Genomic DNA, 16,914 nt, shown 5'->3' with positions numbered 1-16,914 from the left:
ATTCAAAGAAAATCTCATTTTGTATATTTATATCAGACCAAAAAATCTGAAAGTTTTTTCACACATTGATGTTCTAATGTTTGTTCGGTCTGCAAAGTTTGAAATTCATATGTTGTTTCATTTTCGAGAAACAAAAAAGAGAAATCTTCTTGTTGTTAGTTAGTTGGAGAATACGAATCTCAAAGCAAGGCTGGAGGGTTGAGGATAAGAGGTTCCATGTAGCCTGAGCTACAAAGAAACTTTATGTTTTTCTTTTTATGCATAAGGATCTAAATTCTTAGTGTGCTTATTTGCTCAGACATGAGATTACGGAGAAAAACACACATATTTCCAAAGCGACATGATTTTGAATTGGGCTATGTGCTAACAAATTAAAATGTGTACATCTCATTTCATTGTACACAACAAGCCACGCTTGCCTCTATTAAAGAAAATTAAATTTGTTGCCATATGTGCTTGCCCAATACTAAATACTAACTAAGCAGTGGATTTTGTTTTAAATGCAACTCTATGCTATCAAATTAAAATGTGGATATAAATCTCATTGTAGACAACGAGCTACCTTGTTCTCTACAGCATCGCCGGCAAGCTGAGTTGGTTCTCCAAAGAACACATGTTGATGCACTGCTCAGACCTTGCTCTCCTCGCATACAATTGTCATCCTTTCATTATTTTGCATTTGTCCTTATGGCATGCTGGGTATAGATCCCAATGCTGCGTTATTTATATATGCATTCTCCTTTAAAATTGTGTATACCCTGTTTGTCATCGCCACCCTCTTTGCGACGTCTATAGCTCGCTTTACATAATATTTGTGTCCTGCTCAAAATTTGAATAATATATGTGCTCAATTTCTTCAGCGCATCCTATGATTATCTGTTTATTATTTTCCATTATTAATCACCCATCAACGCATATATGATCCAGAAAACGAAGAGGTTTTATTTCAAGGTAAACATCAAAATGTAGCGTACTAACTCAGTGTTAGTTTCTTATGTATTATTTGATACATATAAACAATGTGCTCAAGAAAACTTATTTATCTTCTGTTGCATACTCTGATATCACTTGTGGATATGCCTTTGAATGTCAACATCTAACTGCTTTATCATCCCCAACATCCAGGATACATAAACAGGGATGATGTTGCTCAAAGGCGAGCACACGTTACCTTGAAGGAGTTTTGCCCTCTGTCTATTCCTCAAGTATCAATGATGCCTCTTTGTGCTATCAGTCCCAGGTCAGACAAGGATCACGCTGGATCTGTATAACTATGGACTATCCATGCAGTCTTTTATTTAAGCTTTGAAATGAGTGAATTGGATGCTGGGTTTGAACGATTGTGTTCCGTGACATTTTTTGATGTTATATTATCTATTTCGAACTCTTCTCTGAAGGAGTACCACTCTATATGAACTTTATTGTGTTTGCGCTTTTTTATACTTGAAATGCTTTGTCGGTTGTATAAATAGATTGAACATAAATATACCCGGCAGCATACCTTGAAATGCTTCGTCGGTTGTATAAATAGATTGAACATAAATATACCCGGCAGCTATGCTGCCGGGTGCGGCAAGCCGCATTTCCTACCTAGTTTTATAAAAGACCATGGCCTCATCTTGCTCCGTCCATGCATGTGGTGTGCGTGCAGATAGCTGTCACACCTGGCCACTTGTCCGCCACTTGTCCAGTGTGACGTGTCAAGGATCGGGCCCCAGCTGTAAGAATGTGTGTGTGAGAGCGAGGGAGTGATAAAAGGGGCAGCCAGCCGCCTGTGGCAGGGCATGCGATGTAACAGACTGTCAACTCTTCCTAATCCTTCCTCTGGAAGCAATCTCTCTTCTTCCTCTCCAAGTCTCTCTCTCGCTCTCCCTCACCTACTCCGATCCCCTCCTCTCTGGTTCGTTACAATAGCCTAAGGAAAGACAGGCATTGCTTGCTTTGAAAGAGTTCCTTTTGTTTCGAGTTGATTTTACTGCTTGCTTTGAAAGTTTTTACTGCCCACCAGAGGTGATCGGCGCCCGCTGCACGCACTTTCTAGATATACAAACTCGCTGCTAGGAGAAAGCAGTGTATTTTGTTTTTCCTTTGTGTTGGCATGCATGCACAAGAGGGGGAAAGCAAGAACCGTCGCGTACGTGATTCTAAAAGAAAAGGAGATGCATTCCATATTGGGCACTGCTAAGCGTCGGTCGGTGAATTTTTTTAAAAGATCCGCCGCCTTACGAACCATCGGATCTGACGGATTGAGCGGCCAGACGTCACCTTCTACCATTGCAACACAAGCTGTGTTGTAGGAAATTTCTACAACAAAGGTCTTGCTGCGAAAAAATTTGCAACATAGGTCAAGGCGCATATTTATTTTGCAACAAAGGTCTTTTTACAGCTTTTTTTTTTGCAACAGATGTCTTGTTGCAATTTTTTTACAGCAAAGATTTCGTTGCATTTTTAATATTTTTTTGCAGCAGAGGGCTTGTTACAATTCTTTTTGCAACAGAAACATTATTGCAGAAAAGTGAAGTAAGAAGCGGCCACATCATATCTAGTGATTGAGCGGCTGCTCCTTATCCATTCGTCACACAGAAAGGACAGATCGAAGAGGAAAAGCAGGACACGCATCGCACGAACATGACGGCGGATGTTCGCATGTGATCCGCCGCCTGAAGCCAAGCTTTTTCCTTCCATATTTGGCCGGCTATTTTGTTTTTCTAAAAGAAATCAGGCACTGTCGCGTACGTACGTAGTGGTGTAGTAGATGGCTAGCTGTAGCATTGAAATGGCTGTTTTATGCAGAAGAATTCAACGTATGCATGGTACATACCAGACCAGATTGTACATTATTCATCCAGCTCTGGAGCGCAAATCCAGAGGAAATAGAGTCTAAAATTTCAGGAGCCATAGCCGATTTCTGAAACTAAACTCCCTGATTTGTAACTTAATACGTATAAGACATTTTTTTTATTAGTACATATCCTTGCAGTACAAATTATGGCAATGATCTTTACACCTGACACTCCCAGAGACGTCTCTCCGGCAACAGGTAAACATCACAAAACAACTAGACCAACAGTTTTAAACTACGGGTAACCAGGAAAAAGACTAACTTGCAGACTACGCAGCACAGAAGTCGAAGATGTCTCCTTCACGAATAATTTCCTCAAAGACGACTTGTGATTCACTTGCCAAAGAATCCTCCATTCCAGCATGAATAAGAGCACACAAAATATGGCATCAGCAGGGTGTTTCGGCATTCTTTGTGAAAAAACCAAATCATTCTTGATGTTCCAGAGACACCACCAGATGTTGCAGAGAAACTACTAACCCAGCTCACATCTACGATTTTGGATAGTTTAGAGTACTTCCAACATAGCAATCTTTGGATCTGGAATGCCATGATTTTGCTGTCTAATTCACCTCAGTTTTCATCATCATGGCTCTACATGCTGCCCAAGCCCAAAAGACAGATAGCTCCCATGAAAACACACACAAGCAGCTGTGACCTAAACCATCACAAGCTTGTATTTATTTTACATCAAAAGGGGTTGCCTCCCTGCTCCATTAAGCACAACGAAGCAACATCGTAGCAGTACAACGTACTCGGCGGAAAGCTGAGAGCTTCCTCAGTAGATAAAAGTTCATTACAGTTCACAGGAGAGGGAAACACAACAATCTACTAGGAAACTAAACATTGAACCAGCTAGTGTTCTTCCACAGGAACAGGCGACGAGTTTGATCAGAAAAGTCGGGTTTACCAAGCGGTACGCAGTAATTCGACCCCGAGCTTGTCGAGGAGCGCAGGATTTCTGTCCAGGAGGGCCGATGAGAGGTTTTGCAGACGATCTTCCATCGGTGCAGAGTGCGGCTCCTGACGCGCGCACCACGCCTCGATGAAACCGCTCCATCATTTTCCTGAAAACAGAATTTGTTGCAAAAACTCCATGAGCTCCATAAGGCAGCAGAACAAAAGATATTCATGACCTGAGTAGTTTCATAGACCACAACTGTTGGGCCACAGCACACACTTAAAAAATAAGTGATCTCTGCATTCAATCTCGGAGTGAAAAAAAAGGGGGGGAAGTAGGATCATCTACAGGGCTATGCCAGGCTTCAAGTCTCACCCACATTACTGGTTGAAGTTAACAGAACCTGTTGCTGCCATCTCTGCCACCGATTATACAACATATCGTGCATTTTACACATATACTGATATACACACACCATGGTACCATACTACCATTGGTCACAAAAGTTTATTATACAACAAGAAGAAAATATCGGTACATACTGCAACCGTCCGTCAGCTGCCTCGCGGTGGGCCGGAGGGTGGATTGAAAGACAGCATGCTGGGAGAGTCCACTCTGACGATAACTTCTTCCCCCACGGACTCATCGCTCGAGTCGTCATCTTCTCCTACCGCCCTGCGTTGCCGGCCTTCTGCTAGGGGCGGCGGAAAGGGAGCGAGTGCAGGAGCTATCGCTGGGGCAGGAGCAGATTTTCTGCTCATCGCATTGGAGCCCTCCGACCTGACCGAGAGCAGAGGCCGTGTGTCGGCTGCCCTTGAAGGCACCTTTGGATACGACACACTGTGCTTCTGGTTTCCTTCCACATGAGCGAGCCTCGGTTGCCGCCGAGCACGGTGCATGCCATCCGTCTGTGAATGAGTTGTTGATCCAGTTTTTTAGTTTGAGTTGATCAAAGATCATAAGTAACTATGAGATCGACAAAATAGATGAAAAGGCTCATACGTACCATGCTGCCATACATGCTGACTTGCAAGGCTCTAGCAGAGAAGCTACCAGGCTGACTTCTGATTTCAGCTAGGCTTGCATTCCCAGGCCCGCTGGATCTCCGGAAACTCTCCGGCCACCTGAGCAAACCGACATGCTCTTTGCTCTGTGTTCGTGATGGTCCAAGTGCTGGAGAAAGCAACGATGCACTTCTTTGCAGATCGGAATCTATATCTGGCCTCCTCATTTCAAATAAGATGGCCCTTGCTCTAGCCTCCACCTGATAACTGGGAGCAGTATAGCAGTAGTCTATCTGATTCATGGCTGTAAACAAGAGAGCACTTCAGCATTCAATTATTTTTAGAACAAAATAAATCACTGTTTTTTGCTTTAGAAAACAGCCACTGCTCGATTGATGAAAATATAGAGAACCTGAAGACTGCAGGCCAAATAAGTTCAAATCAGTGTTTGACGGCAGCAGCACAGCTGGAGCTGTGATCAAAGTTCGGTTCTCTGTCTTCAGAAATCCTTCCAATAAGATACCGATGTAATTATGCCCAAGCTCAATGGCTTCCCCCTTAATGTAGACGTTCATACTAGACCTTTCTGAAATGAGAACCCTCATCTCACGAATTGCCATTTTCTCAAATATCTGAGGGAGCAAAATCCTTGCAATGACTAGAGCACTTTCCTGTAATTTCGGCATATGAATGATTAAGGTCTATCAGATTATGTGAAAAAAGGTAGCATTGTTACACCAGACCTATTGGAGCAGTAGTGATGGGTTAGTCCCACAGTGGAAGTTCAACGTCAGTAATAATACTTAATACGTACTCCCTTCGATCCAAGAAGTGCCGTGGTTTTAGTTCAATTTGAATTAAAACTAAGACACTTATTTTGGATCAGAGGGAGTAATAAATTGTGCGATGCGACGTGCCCAAGCAAGTTTCGATAATTTGATTTAGGTGAAGAGAAGTAAATGTCCAAGCAAGTTGCAACAATTGTTGTAGGTTCATACACACTTGGGCTGCTTTGAGTATTACATATTCAATAATGTGCATGGGTATTGATAGTTTGATACAAAGATGAAGCAGATTTGAGGACTAGTGGTGGCAATAATCAGCTAGGGTGGTTGCAGATGAAAACACGGCGTGGTTGTCCAGTCTTTGACCGAATCCAGTGATGGTGGCGTTGAGGGCTCAGTCGACAGTCCCTCGATGGGGCGCTGATATGCTGCCCAGGCGAAAATCTAGGACTTGACCTCATTGTTCGAATCTAACGATGATGATGTGAGTCCCTCGATGGAGGCGTTGGTTTAGACTATGCTCCTCTACAGCTCATTGCTGCATAGTTGCTGCATCTGGACAATCTCCTGGTAACCCTTTTTTTTGGACAATTATCTCTTGGTAACCCCCGGTTTCTTGATGTTAGTGTCGAAATTAGAAGCAACTCTAAGCAAAACTTGTTAGAACAAACGCTGCCACCCACCCTCCCATTACAGGCTTACAGGACTATCAATCAATAACCAGCAGGAATTTTAACCCTATTGAGAACCACATAAAGAAAAGGGCTTCACTCCCACTCGCAGAATCAAGGAAACAACAGAGCAGAAAAGGATTATGCATTGCAGGAAATGTCTAAGAGTCAAAAATGTTAATGAGCACATGGGTTGGCAGAGGCAGTATTATTAGAGCATACCTGCCACATAAAATCCTCAATAGAAGGATCAGACTGGCGCAATTGCTCTATTTTTTCAGCTTCAATGAAGAAACAATGCACCACCGATTCTGTAATAATGTCACAAATATAAGGCTTTCCAGTTAATGCCTCGTATAGACCCAAAGTGCTTCCATGTGACAAAAATGGATCCAACGAATGCCTGGTGCATAGTCTCTGACTTGTCCACTGCCAGGAAAAAATAGCAAGGGGTATGTTCATTATTGAAACAGCTAGAGTGGGAAAGTTTATATTTCGACCAAAATGTAATGAAGTGGTCTCGAGGCAGAAACATACCTTTACTATTCCAGTCGAAACAAGCCATATACCAATTGGCCTTGAGCCTTCTCTGTATAGAACTGTTCCATGAACTTTTATTGTTTCCTTTGTATTACTTAACAATGGATCACGAACATCAGCAGACAGTGCACCGACTAAAGGATGAGTGTTTAGAAGCTCGCGAACTCTTGGCATTTTCACCAGCGGTGGATTCCTCTGAAGCTTCTTCAAGTCTGTCTACCAAATGAATAAACTTATCGGAGTTAGTATATGGCGATTTGTGAACTGAAACCAGAGAGATAAGTGATTTTCACTTCATCACAAGAAATGAAATAATATATTCGAAACTACCTGCAAAGCATCATCGAGATGGACTATTTCTTTTTCCTCAAGCAACCCAGTCTTCCCGAGGTCTTGAATGTACTCACTCAAGTGTGTCAATACTGCATATGTTACTTGTCGAGTCTTTAACGCATGAAGCACCTGAAAAGTGTTGAAACAGCTTCAGAATCTAGTTAACAGTGCCCCCGCAAGAAAAAGAAAAAGGAAACTAGATGTGCATGAAGCTGAACTAGTCTCATTTTAGTTCAGACAATGTGCTTTCGTCCTCAAGTTTTGCAAATAAAACTGCTAGTTGAACGAATTTATCAAGATTTCGTGAGGCTAGCGAACCCATAATAATTTTAGTAAAATGATATTAGCACATTGTAACCACAACCTGAGGGAATGTAACACGAACGTTTTCCAGAAACTTTTTAGCTTCCTCCCCCGCAGCAGTACTTTCATCGATGACAATTCTTGCAATCTCACTATCACCTGAAGAACAAGCAAAATTTTAAAAAATAATGGAAATGGTGAAATGGATTCGGATCGCTAATCTCCAGTGTCCACAAAACAGAAAAAGGTGATTTCTGACAGGCTTTTCATGGTATTGCGAAACAAAGAAAAGTTGCTCAGGTTCGACCTTAACAAGCTCAAATCATTTGGACCGTCAGATCTTGCTATACCAGGTAAGTTTGCAATGAAGGATATATCACACCATCAAGACATCGCCAGTTTGAGTACTAAATACCTTAACTGGCTGAGTCTACAGGAAAGCAAACCCTGCTTAAGGTAAGTACCACTTGATTTTCCCACTTAAGAACTACAACAATAGACCCCTACACCAGGAATATGTACAAACACTCTCACACATAGCATTTCTCATATAGGCACCAACTACTGAGACAGACATTTCTTCTGTACATTTTTCTGCACTTCATAGGTCAAATAACTGGTATAAAACTAGCACAGGACAAAATTTAAAGACTGTCAAGGATATTACCAAGAAAATCATGTAGTTGTCTCCTCGCAATCCTATGAGCACGGAGAAATGCCGCACAGATGTAACATCCTAACTCCAATCTTTCTACTGTGAAGTATGTGACAAGCCTTCTTGGCAACCTGCTCATCTGAAGGAACCTATAGTAATTTGGGAAATGGACATTGGACCGCAAACCCTTCCAATCGCATAATGATTGACTAGAGACAAGATCCATAGCTTCATCAACTGATCTCATTAAAATATTTGCTGTAGATTGAGTTATTCGTCCCTCTTCAAGCATTCCCCAGTAAGCAGCTTGCACACCTGACAAAAATCTGTAGTCAGTAATCTTTTTTTAAACTAATCATGTTTACTCCCTCCATTTCAGACTTGGTGCTTCTTTGGTAGGCCATAGACAGATACAGTAAAAGAGAGGTAGTAGTATGATACTGCATATTCTCATACCTATTCCAAGAGAAGGCAGAACCATGAATGAAACATCAAGTAATAGCTCAAGAGCAAAGACAACAAAGAAAATAAAAGGATGCAAAACATTAATAAGATACACAGAACTCATAGAAACCATAAGTTCCTAACATAACAAATGAAAGATGTTCCTCACAAAAGAGTGATGTGATGGCCCCAATAAAGTGCAAATTCCAATTCATGCAGAGATTAGATAAATATGTACCAAAAGTACAACCGACACAGAAGGCGGCCTATGGATCAGCTACAATCATGTTTAGTAAAATTTTGTGTGTGCAGCGACAACACATGTAATAAAATTTTGTGCTTGCTACTAGCAAGATATTTGATAGGGTATTGACAGCAAGAATTGGTAAATAACATGATATTTGATAGGATATAAGTGCATTTTACTCTTTTATATATGTATGTACCTCATAAACAAACACATCTTGGCATTCTGAAAAAGATATAGCTAAAACAAAGGCGAATTGATCAATCAACCAAACATCAAATTAAATCAGCACATTATCATCTATATTGCATACCATTCAAAAGCCGCACTCGGGTATCCTTCAAATTCATGGTATGTACGTGATCGTCCTTGTCAGGAACATCGTGGGGATGTGCTTGTTCATCTTCCAAGTTATTCAAACATGTGATATATTTCTTCACATTAACCCAATCAACAGGCCCAAGTTCCTCATCATCCCTGAGATCACCAAAAGCCTCCAATGCCTTGTTTAGCATTTCATATTGTGTATACTTCAATACACGAAGCTACAGTTGCAGGAAATCAGATTAGAAACTGGAGCATGAAGAGAACATAACTATGCTACTCCCTCCTTCCATCTATATAGGGCCTAATGCGTTTTTCGAGGCTAACTTTGACCAAATGTTAGAGCAATAATATATGACATACAACTTACACAAAGCATACCGTCAAATTCGTATGTGAAAGGAGCTTTCAATGATATAATTTTCACATTATGCATGTCATGTACTATTAATCTTGTCAATAGTCAAAGCCGTTCTTGAAAAACACATTAGGCCCTATATAGATGGAAGGAGGGAGTAGTTCACATTCATCGATCACATGTGATGTGAAACCAAATTACTGTTGTTTCTGATTGCAGATAACAATCACAGCAAACATATGCACCCATGAGTAGATAAAAAAAGAGCCTAATGATAATAATAGTAATGAAAGGCTCTATAAACAAATTTTTGAAGCCACAAGGAATCAAAAGGGTTCGACCAAAAGAGAGACTATTATTTATTTATTCATAATTTAACATGCAAAGTTCATAAATGGAGCCTACACATTCAGAGTAATCTTCAGGTCAATAATCAATATCCTGAGAAGACTGGTGTCTTTGTGCCAACATGGGTTTAACCCCTGTGGGGCAGATCAAATCTTGTTGATCTATTTCGTGGGGCGAATAAACCTGTTGTCTTCTTAATAATGTCTTGGGCGTGTTAGTACTCTCAGCCTCATTATTTGTGTACGACGAATCGATTCATCACTATCCTTGAGCTCATAGATTGGGACAAAATATTTGCATAACTTAACACCTAATGGGCCAGTTCACTTATTAACCTTATGAGTTATAGCTCAAAGGGTTAGTAAAACATGCAAATGTACAGTTAAGCAAAATCTTTAATCCCAAGATCAGAAGAAACCACAGATAATAATTTGTTAAGCTAACCTTCGTAGCTGACAATTTTCCCAGACCAAGTAGGTGCAACAAAAATTGTGTGGTAGAACCATTCAAAATCAATGTCAGAAACACGATGCCACCTGTGAAGAACACAAACTGCAAAAGAGTTATAAGATCAGCAAAGCTCCAATATAAAAAATCATACTTTTCAGGAAAAGAGAAAGAGCATACCATTGTTCCAACTTCTGGTTTCAGATAAGGTTGAAATGAATCACTAGCACGCTAGCAAAATAATTTCAGTTAATATCTCAAAAAAATGGTGGATTAGTTTTTAAAAAGATGTCTACAAATATGCACATAATGGTAACAACAGATAAGTGAGGATCAAAGGCACTGGTGCAATAATCTTACTTTAACGGACAGAGAGAGTGATAGAGCAACAGCTCCTCGCAGTCCTGACCAAACAAGAACTGTGGCTTCTTTGATGTCCATACCATACCCAAAGTGACGCAACAGTGGATACAAAACACCGACAACTACAGCACGCGATATTTGCACAAAAACATAGAGCAGAAGAAGGAACCCCCATGATGTGCCTAAAATAGTAAGAGATAAGAGAATTATACCCACGATGCAAAGATGGGTTAGAACCAAGCTCATAATATAGAACGGAAGAACATATCAGGTGCACCCACTCCTTAGGTGCTACTGTGTTCTCACCCTCCCAAAAAAAGAATGAAAATATCAAAATCCGAGAAATGTCCCTATTGATACAAAATAAACATTGAAGAGTGGATAGAGATACATGAAGATTCATACCATGCCTCTCAAAATGAATATTATCTTGTAGTATACCATCTGCAATAACAACCCCACTGAAGGGAGTTCAGATGTATGAAACATTGTGATGACAGTACCCATATTTGAAGCATTAATCATACCAAACAAAAGCAAGCATGGTCTAGTTTAGCCAGGCAAAAACAGATGTATCAGAAAAAAAATTGGGACATGTAGAAAAGTTCAAAGTTGTTGATACCTCAGTATGAAAATAAGTGTGTTTGCAATGTAAGCAACCATTTCCCTGAATACAAGTAAAAACAGTAATCAGACATGAAGTGCACACATCACATAAAACGTAAGAAAATCTAGCATGAACTGGAGAGATCATGTGTGTCTCCAACATGGAGAGCACATATCCTTTTACAAGAGGTTTACACTTAGGCCCTCACACAAGTTACGACTACAAAGACGCTCCAAAAGAATCAATAAGCCATTATATGATGGCTTAAATGAGAATTCATAGTAATGCTTAATGTACCGTGAACTGAAGGATCACAATGTACATTCTACAATCCAATTTCCCAGGAAAAGAAAGAGACAAGAATGCAATGACACTGTATGATGATACCAGCATCTTGCACTAAATGATAAATTTGTTGTTGATGCTTTAGGGCATCATTATTTTTCATGCATTTTATTTTGGTGTTTAGAAACTCCAATATAAGCTGTGAATGACATTTCAGGGCATTGATGATGAAATTGCATGTCATTAAAAATTATACAAATCTGAAGTTTAACAGGTAGACAAATAACTGACTGCTACAAACTTGTTATCTTACATTTTTTTTTTGCGGGGGATTATCTTACATTTACAAGAGGGCATAGGTTTAAATGTAAATCTACTGAATTCCAGACAATGCTCACAGAAATCCAGCATCAACAGCTTCATGGAACTCACGGGATACATAAGGAACAAAGAAAAACTAATATATTTGACTAAAATTACTACGGTTGATCATATGCTGAGAAATTTTGATCTTTGCTGACAATAGAAAGTGGCATATATTGCTTGAACATACCAGAAATGATGTAAACTTTGCTGGCTGTCACCCTTAAAAGCAGTTTTTGCAAAAGCAGCATAGAACCTGCCGACATGACGAAGTTAATATTGGAGTGAAGATAGCAAAGGATATGCAAATCAGAATGTGAAGACAAGTTTTACTAACATCCCCAAGGTCATGACGGCTAAAACACCAGAGACCTCCAATGCATCTTGCGCCTGATATGAAAAATATTAGTAACAGAAAATAGCACCCAAAAAACTAGAGGACTGGTCATTGTCTTGCAGAACACATGAGAGAAAAAATAATTCATGCACAAGCAAAGGCAAGCTCCAATCAATGAACACTGATATTTATTATCCTAAACAAAATTGAAATCTCATATGGATTGATTTCAGTTTAACAGTACACAGTAAATAGGTCCAAAAGCTGGAAAGAAAGTAAAACTATTGGCGTAGGTTAAAAAATGGCAATCGAACCATTTTTGGTATATCAAAAATCTAGAATCCTGTTCCTAGAAAAGCCAATGTTCTTTCGCATGACATACATACAGTTCGCTCACCAAACATCCCCCAAGTTAGTTGAAGTTAGAATCAGGAGTATAAACAGTAATAGAATTTTGATTCCAACATGAATCCTCTGATATACCCTCAAAACTGGAATGTTTGTTCAAACCATACAATTATACTTGAGGAAATACAATAAGGTCTGTCCAGTTCCGTGACTTAAAACCACATGGGGACTTTGCTATTGTGTATCTAGGAGACTTGAAAGCCATTTCAGTTTACCAGTAAAACAGCATCCTGGTGTTGCAAAAAGGGCTGCTTGACAATCATTCTATGACTAGTGCTACAAATTATTCCAGGCAGTGACCTATTTCAAAACACTGAGCAAATCATGTCCTTATAGACAAAAAATATATAATAAACAGAAATATGAGAGCTTCGATAGTTCGTCAGCTGGTTATCTTACAGTGAAGAAAGCAATATAGCTGACAGCAAGGGTAAGTGAAATCTCTATGATTGTATCATTGAAAATAAATCCCAGCCATAGTACTGATGCAATTCCAAACGCAAGGCCCAGAGCAACACTGGTCAAAGAAGATACCGATTAGCATCAGTAGCATCATTTTTGTATCATCGAGTTCAGACTTATAAACCATTCACATACGCTCCAAGTGAAACTTGTGACAAGAACTTTATGATGGACCCTGCATCGAAAGTTTTTCCAAGCACCATTCGATAGAATAGCTGATAGACAACAATAGCAGTCCTGTAGAATACAAGGCCATTAAGTACAAATACAGTCCAAAACAATCTTATAATTGTACATGGCGCAATTTGGTAACAATACAATACCCCACTGGTGGGTGCGCTAGCTACGGTTCAAAGTTCTGTGAGGGCAGAATTATCACTGTCGGTTACTTCCAGTATCAACTAAACATGAGCTTTTCATTGTTTTTTCTTATGAACATGCAGAGCTGGTTTCTTCCCCACACCCCACCCCATCCCCAACCCCTTTCGGTGTATTCTTCCTACATGGTGCGATTTCAAAATAAAAGAACGAACTGAAAACACAAAAACAACTGTACTAGCGAATACTTCAAATTTAATTGTGAAGCACACATTCTAAAGCACTTTCCCCGGTAATTTCTAGACACGGCAAACATAACACAAAAACCTTTAATCGATATATTGAGTCAATCATTGTGTTTTTGTTCTCAAGAATGGACTTGCTCCCAATAAAATACAGAGGAACAGACAAGCAGGCAGAAAAAAAGCATGCATTATAAGAATCAAAAGATGAATAATTTGTGAGTCACAGTAGCATACCCGTCATTCATCAAGGACTCTCCTTCAATTATTGTACTGAGCTTTTTGCTTGCTCCTAGGTCTTTTAGAAGAGCAACCACAGCAACAGGATCGGTTGCACTAAGCAGTCCACTGAACAAGAATGATGTTTTCCAGTTCCAGTCATAGGGAAAAGTGAGCTGTGGCAAATTAACTAGCTAGCATCAGAACATTAGAATGAATGGCCTACGTCCGTTGTCAATCCAGGCACATACATACATACCTTTACAGCGGCGCCAAGCAAAACTGTTGAGATCACCACGCCTGGGACGGCAAGTAACACCATCTGCGCCATGCATTTCTGCAAAGCAAACACTTGAGTATACACTGAACAAACATGTATGCAACTGCGGTTTTTGACAGCTCAGAACTGGAAGCTGGCAGAGAAGATTTTGATGTATATAGCACTACCGGAAGCGCGAATATTTCACATCCTGTAAGAAAACTTGGAGAAGCCAAATGTGATGTGTGCAGAGCTACTTTATTTAGCAGACAAGAGGGGCTGCCGGCCACAATTAGTATTGGTGCCTGGTGGATTATGATTGTCACGGATTATCTGCATCAGCCTATGATATGACACTAACCGGATCGATGGCAAATCGGTCCATAATGACAGACTGGCACGAAGACTGAATGTTCACCCAGCAAGAGCCTAATAAGAGGTAAATAAAAGTCTCTTCTTCACTGTAGACCAGCCTTATTCAGTGATGTGACTCAAATCTCATAGCAGACAGGCAGACAGATAGACAGCCATGTGAAGATAGGTACCTTGATCTGGTGCACTTCCATGGAGAAGGAGCTCTCGAAGAGGAGGGCGGGGAGGAAGACAGCCAGGAGGAGGTCAGGATTTATGGCAGCCCCTGCAACATTGGAATGACAGTTAGTAATAGCAGGCCAGGGGTGGTTAGTCAACTAGTACTACTACCGATTTGATTCCGAAAACTAGATAATATCCATCATCCGGGGTGGGGTGAGCTTACAGATACGGATGCCGGCTCCGAGCTTGCCGAGGCCATGCTTGGTCCCGTACTCTGAGCAGCATCAAAGAGAGGGGATGAAATAAATACAATTGCGAACTGGCATCTGACGGATGAGTTGAGCAGAGGTGGGACTGGGACTGGGATGGGAAAGGGAGGGGGGGGGGGGGGGGGCCGCGCACCGAGGCCGCCGAGGGCGACGCCGAGGACGAGGAGGGCGACGGTGTAAGGGACGCGGGTGCCGCGGAGGAGGTGGCGGGAGGCGATGCCCAGCACGAGGGCCACCCCGAAGAAGAGCACCGCGTCGTCGGGGCTGGGGGAGCCCGGGCTCCTCCGTCCCCATCGCCGCCGCCGTCGAGGGAGAAGAGAAGGGACGGTACTGCGGCGAGCTCGGCTCAGGGGAGCTGGCTGCCACTTCTTTCTTTTTCTTCGCTGTGGGGTCAGACAAGGCGAGGTGGACACGTCAGAATCAGATGGGACGGCGGCGGAGAGCAGAGTAATCGCTAGATTATTTATGATGCGAATCTCATCTCATCTGACGGCACCAGTTTAGTTTGTACTACTATGTGTGTGTGTCCCCGTCACGTGACAATTGGCGCTTTGGATCGCCATCTGGCTTCTTGTGCAAACGTGGTCAACTTTGCTGCCCATTTCCTTGTCTGTAGCTATGTCGTGGCCCTCGTGACCCGGACCGGGCCATCATCGTCATCATCCATCGCACTCATGACCCGACGACTCTTGTTTCACCGATCTGAAGGTGTCGTCGGGCAGAGCAAAGCTTCATCTGCTGCATCGGAAGCTTAGCCGTCGGGATCGAGCTCGCCGATCCCCGCTACACAGATAAGACAAGTCGGATCCGATGAGAGGAGCGGAATCCGGCATCTCCTTTGTCGAATGACGTCAAATGTGAGCCCTCCAACGTCATCTATCCATCGGTCTTCCCACAAACAAATGCACTTCAATCGGTCTCGTCTTCGAAATGATGCTTCAGAGAAAGGAGCGACTTTCCTCGTCTGATGGAGGGCATCGACATCTTCGATTTGATAAGTCGAATATCTATTTTCACAAAGACAAGAGACCTCGCGACCGGAAGAAGCGCCAAAGCTGCTCGGTGACGCCGCCATGGAGGAACAACGGCACCCGATCGTTCATCGACGCTAACAAAAGCTGGCCAGAGCTTTCGCCAGGAGTGTCGCACATTTACGCAAGGGGCACCATCCCTGACCAATCCCACTCGTCAAAACTAGAGCCCACACGACATGATGTCGATGCCTAGCCGAGGAGCACAGCCAACCGCAAGCAACAAGCCACACCTAGCCGGGTTCGCAATTCCCATCTAGGATGACGTCACTCTTGTTACCGCCGATTATTGCTTCTTCTTCTTCTTCTTCTTCTTCTTCTTCTTTCCTACGAGGGGCGGAGAACTAGGGTATGGGGGTAGTTGGCATACGAACCTGAAAAGAGGGAGTCTGTGGTAGTTAGCCCAAAACTCGATGATTAGTGTTTGTTTTGGGTGGACCATGCAATTCGATATGACTGCTTATTCGAGCCAAGATTACTTTGCTCTAAATCTTTACAATTCATTTATGTGCCATTCTTCATGTTTGAGTACATTTCCGCGCCACACCTCACATTTGAAATTTAGGTCCATAGTTAGTTTTCCCTCAAGGATATAATATAAGTATGTTATTTTCCTTCTTGTGTTTCAGTTTTTTCAGTCCAAATTTTTTAAGAAGACGGGTTCGAAAGGGGCCTCACCGTTACGTGGGAGCTATATCTCCCCTAGTGTGAGGCGGATATAACTCTTGCCTTCAGCGATGTAGCAAGTGGGTCGGTCCATCAAACGCGTGCACGCTCACTCACTTGGTCGTTACAAGGCTCGCTCGCTCGACAGCTCAGTTTTATGAAGCTTTAGTGGCCAGTTTTGGTACGGTTTTACAAGCTTCTACATTGAATTTTTTTTCTTCTCTTTTTTCATTTTCTGTGTTCCTTCACCGGTTTTCTTTGTTTATTTGCAAACACAAGTTTACCTTTTCCAATACACATTGTACATTTTCAGTGTACATGTGGAACATTTTCTTGATACATGTTGAAC

At 41.7% G+C, this 16,914-nt stretch overlaps 1 protein-coding gene across 1 annotated transcript; it reads right to left on the bottom strand.

The window, feature by feature from the left end:
- Positions 1–4,127: 4,127 nt before the first annotated feature.
- LOC125546458 (sodium/hydrogen exchanger 8-like) lies at positions 4,128–15,971 on the bottom strand. Its single transcript, XM_048710714.1, has 24 exons — positions 15,899–15,971; positions 15,002–15,349; positions 14,823–14,873; positions 14,611–14,702; positions 14,066–14,143; positions 13,825–13,982; positions 13,163–13,264; positions 12,965–13,082; positions 12,158–12,210; positions 12,011–12,076; positions 11,188–11,232; positions 10,971–11,026; positions 10,563–10,747; positions 10,383–10,433; positions 10,200–10,307; positions 9,039–9,270; positions 8,047–8,349; positions 7,441–7,538; positions 7,074–7,205; positions 6,741–6,959; positions 6,426–6,632; positions 5,160–5,418; positions 4,750–5,051; positions 4,128–4,651 (listed from the first exon to the last, which is right to left on the bottom strand). Exons 1-24 carry the CDS (start codon positions 15,969–15,971, stop codon positions 4,298–4,300), a joined length of 3,690 nt encoding a protein of 1,229 aa, XP_048566671.1. The 3' UTR covers positions 4,128–4,297.
- Positions 15,972–16,914: the final 943 nt, after the last annotated feature.

Source organism: Triticum urartu, chromosome 3 (genome assembly GCF_003073215.2).
Source record: "Triticum urartu cultivar G1812 chromosome 3, Tu2.1, whole genome shotgun sequence".
In the NCBI taxonomy this organism is placed as follows: Eukaryota; Viridiplantae; Streptophyta; class Magnoliopsida; order Poales; family Poaceae; genus Triticum; species Triticum urartu.
Note: the sequence above shows the minus strand (reverse complement) of the source record. Positions and strands in the feature narration are given on the sequence as shown.

Excerpts from the sequence above, each read along its gene's own strand:
- LOC125546458 (XM_048710714.1), bottom strand. The coding sequence starts at position 15,971 with ATGAACGATCGGGTGCCGTTGTTCCTCCATGGCGGCGTCACCGAGCAG. Across the intron at positions 7,539-8,046 it reads ACAACTACATGATTTTCTTG|GTGATAGTGAGATTGCAAGA; the intron begins GTAATATCCTTG and ends CTTGTTCTTCAG. Across the intron at positions 7,206-7,440 it reads TTCGTGTTACATTCCCTCAG|GTGCTTCATGCGTTAAAGAC; the intron begins GTTGTGGTTACA and ends AACACTTTTCAG.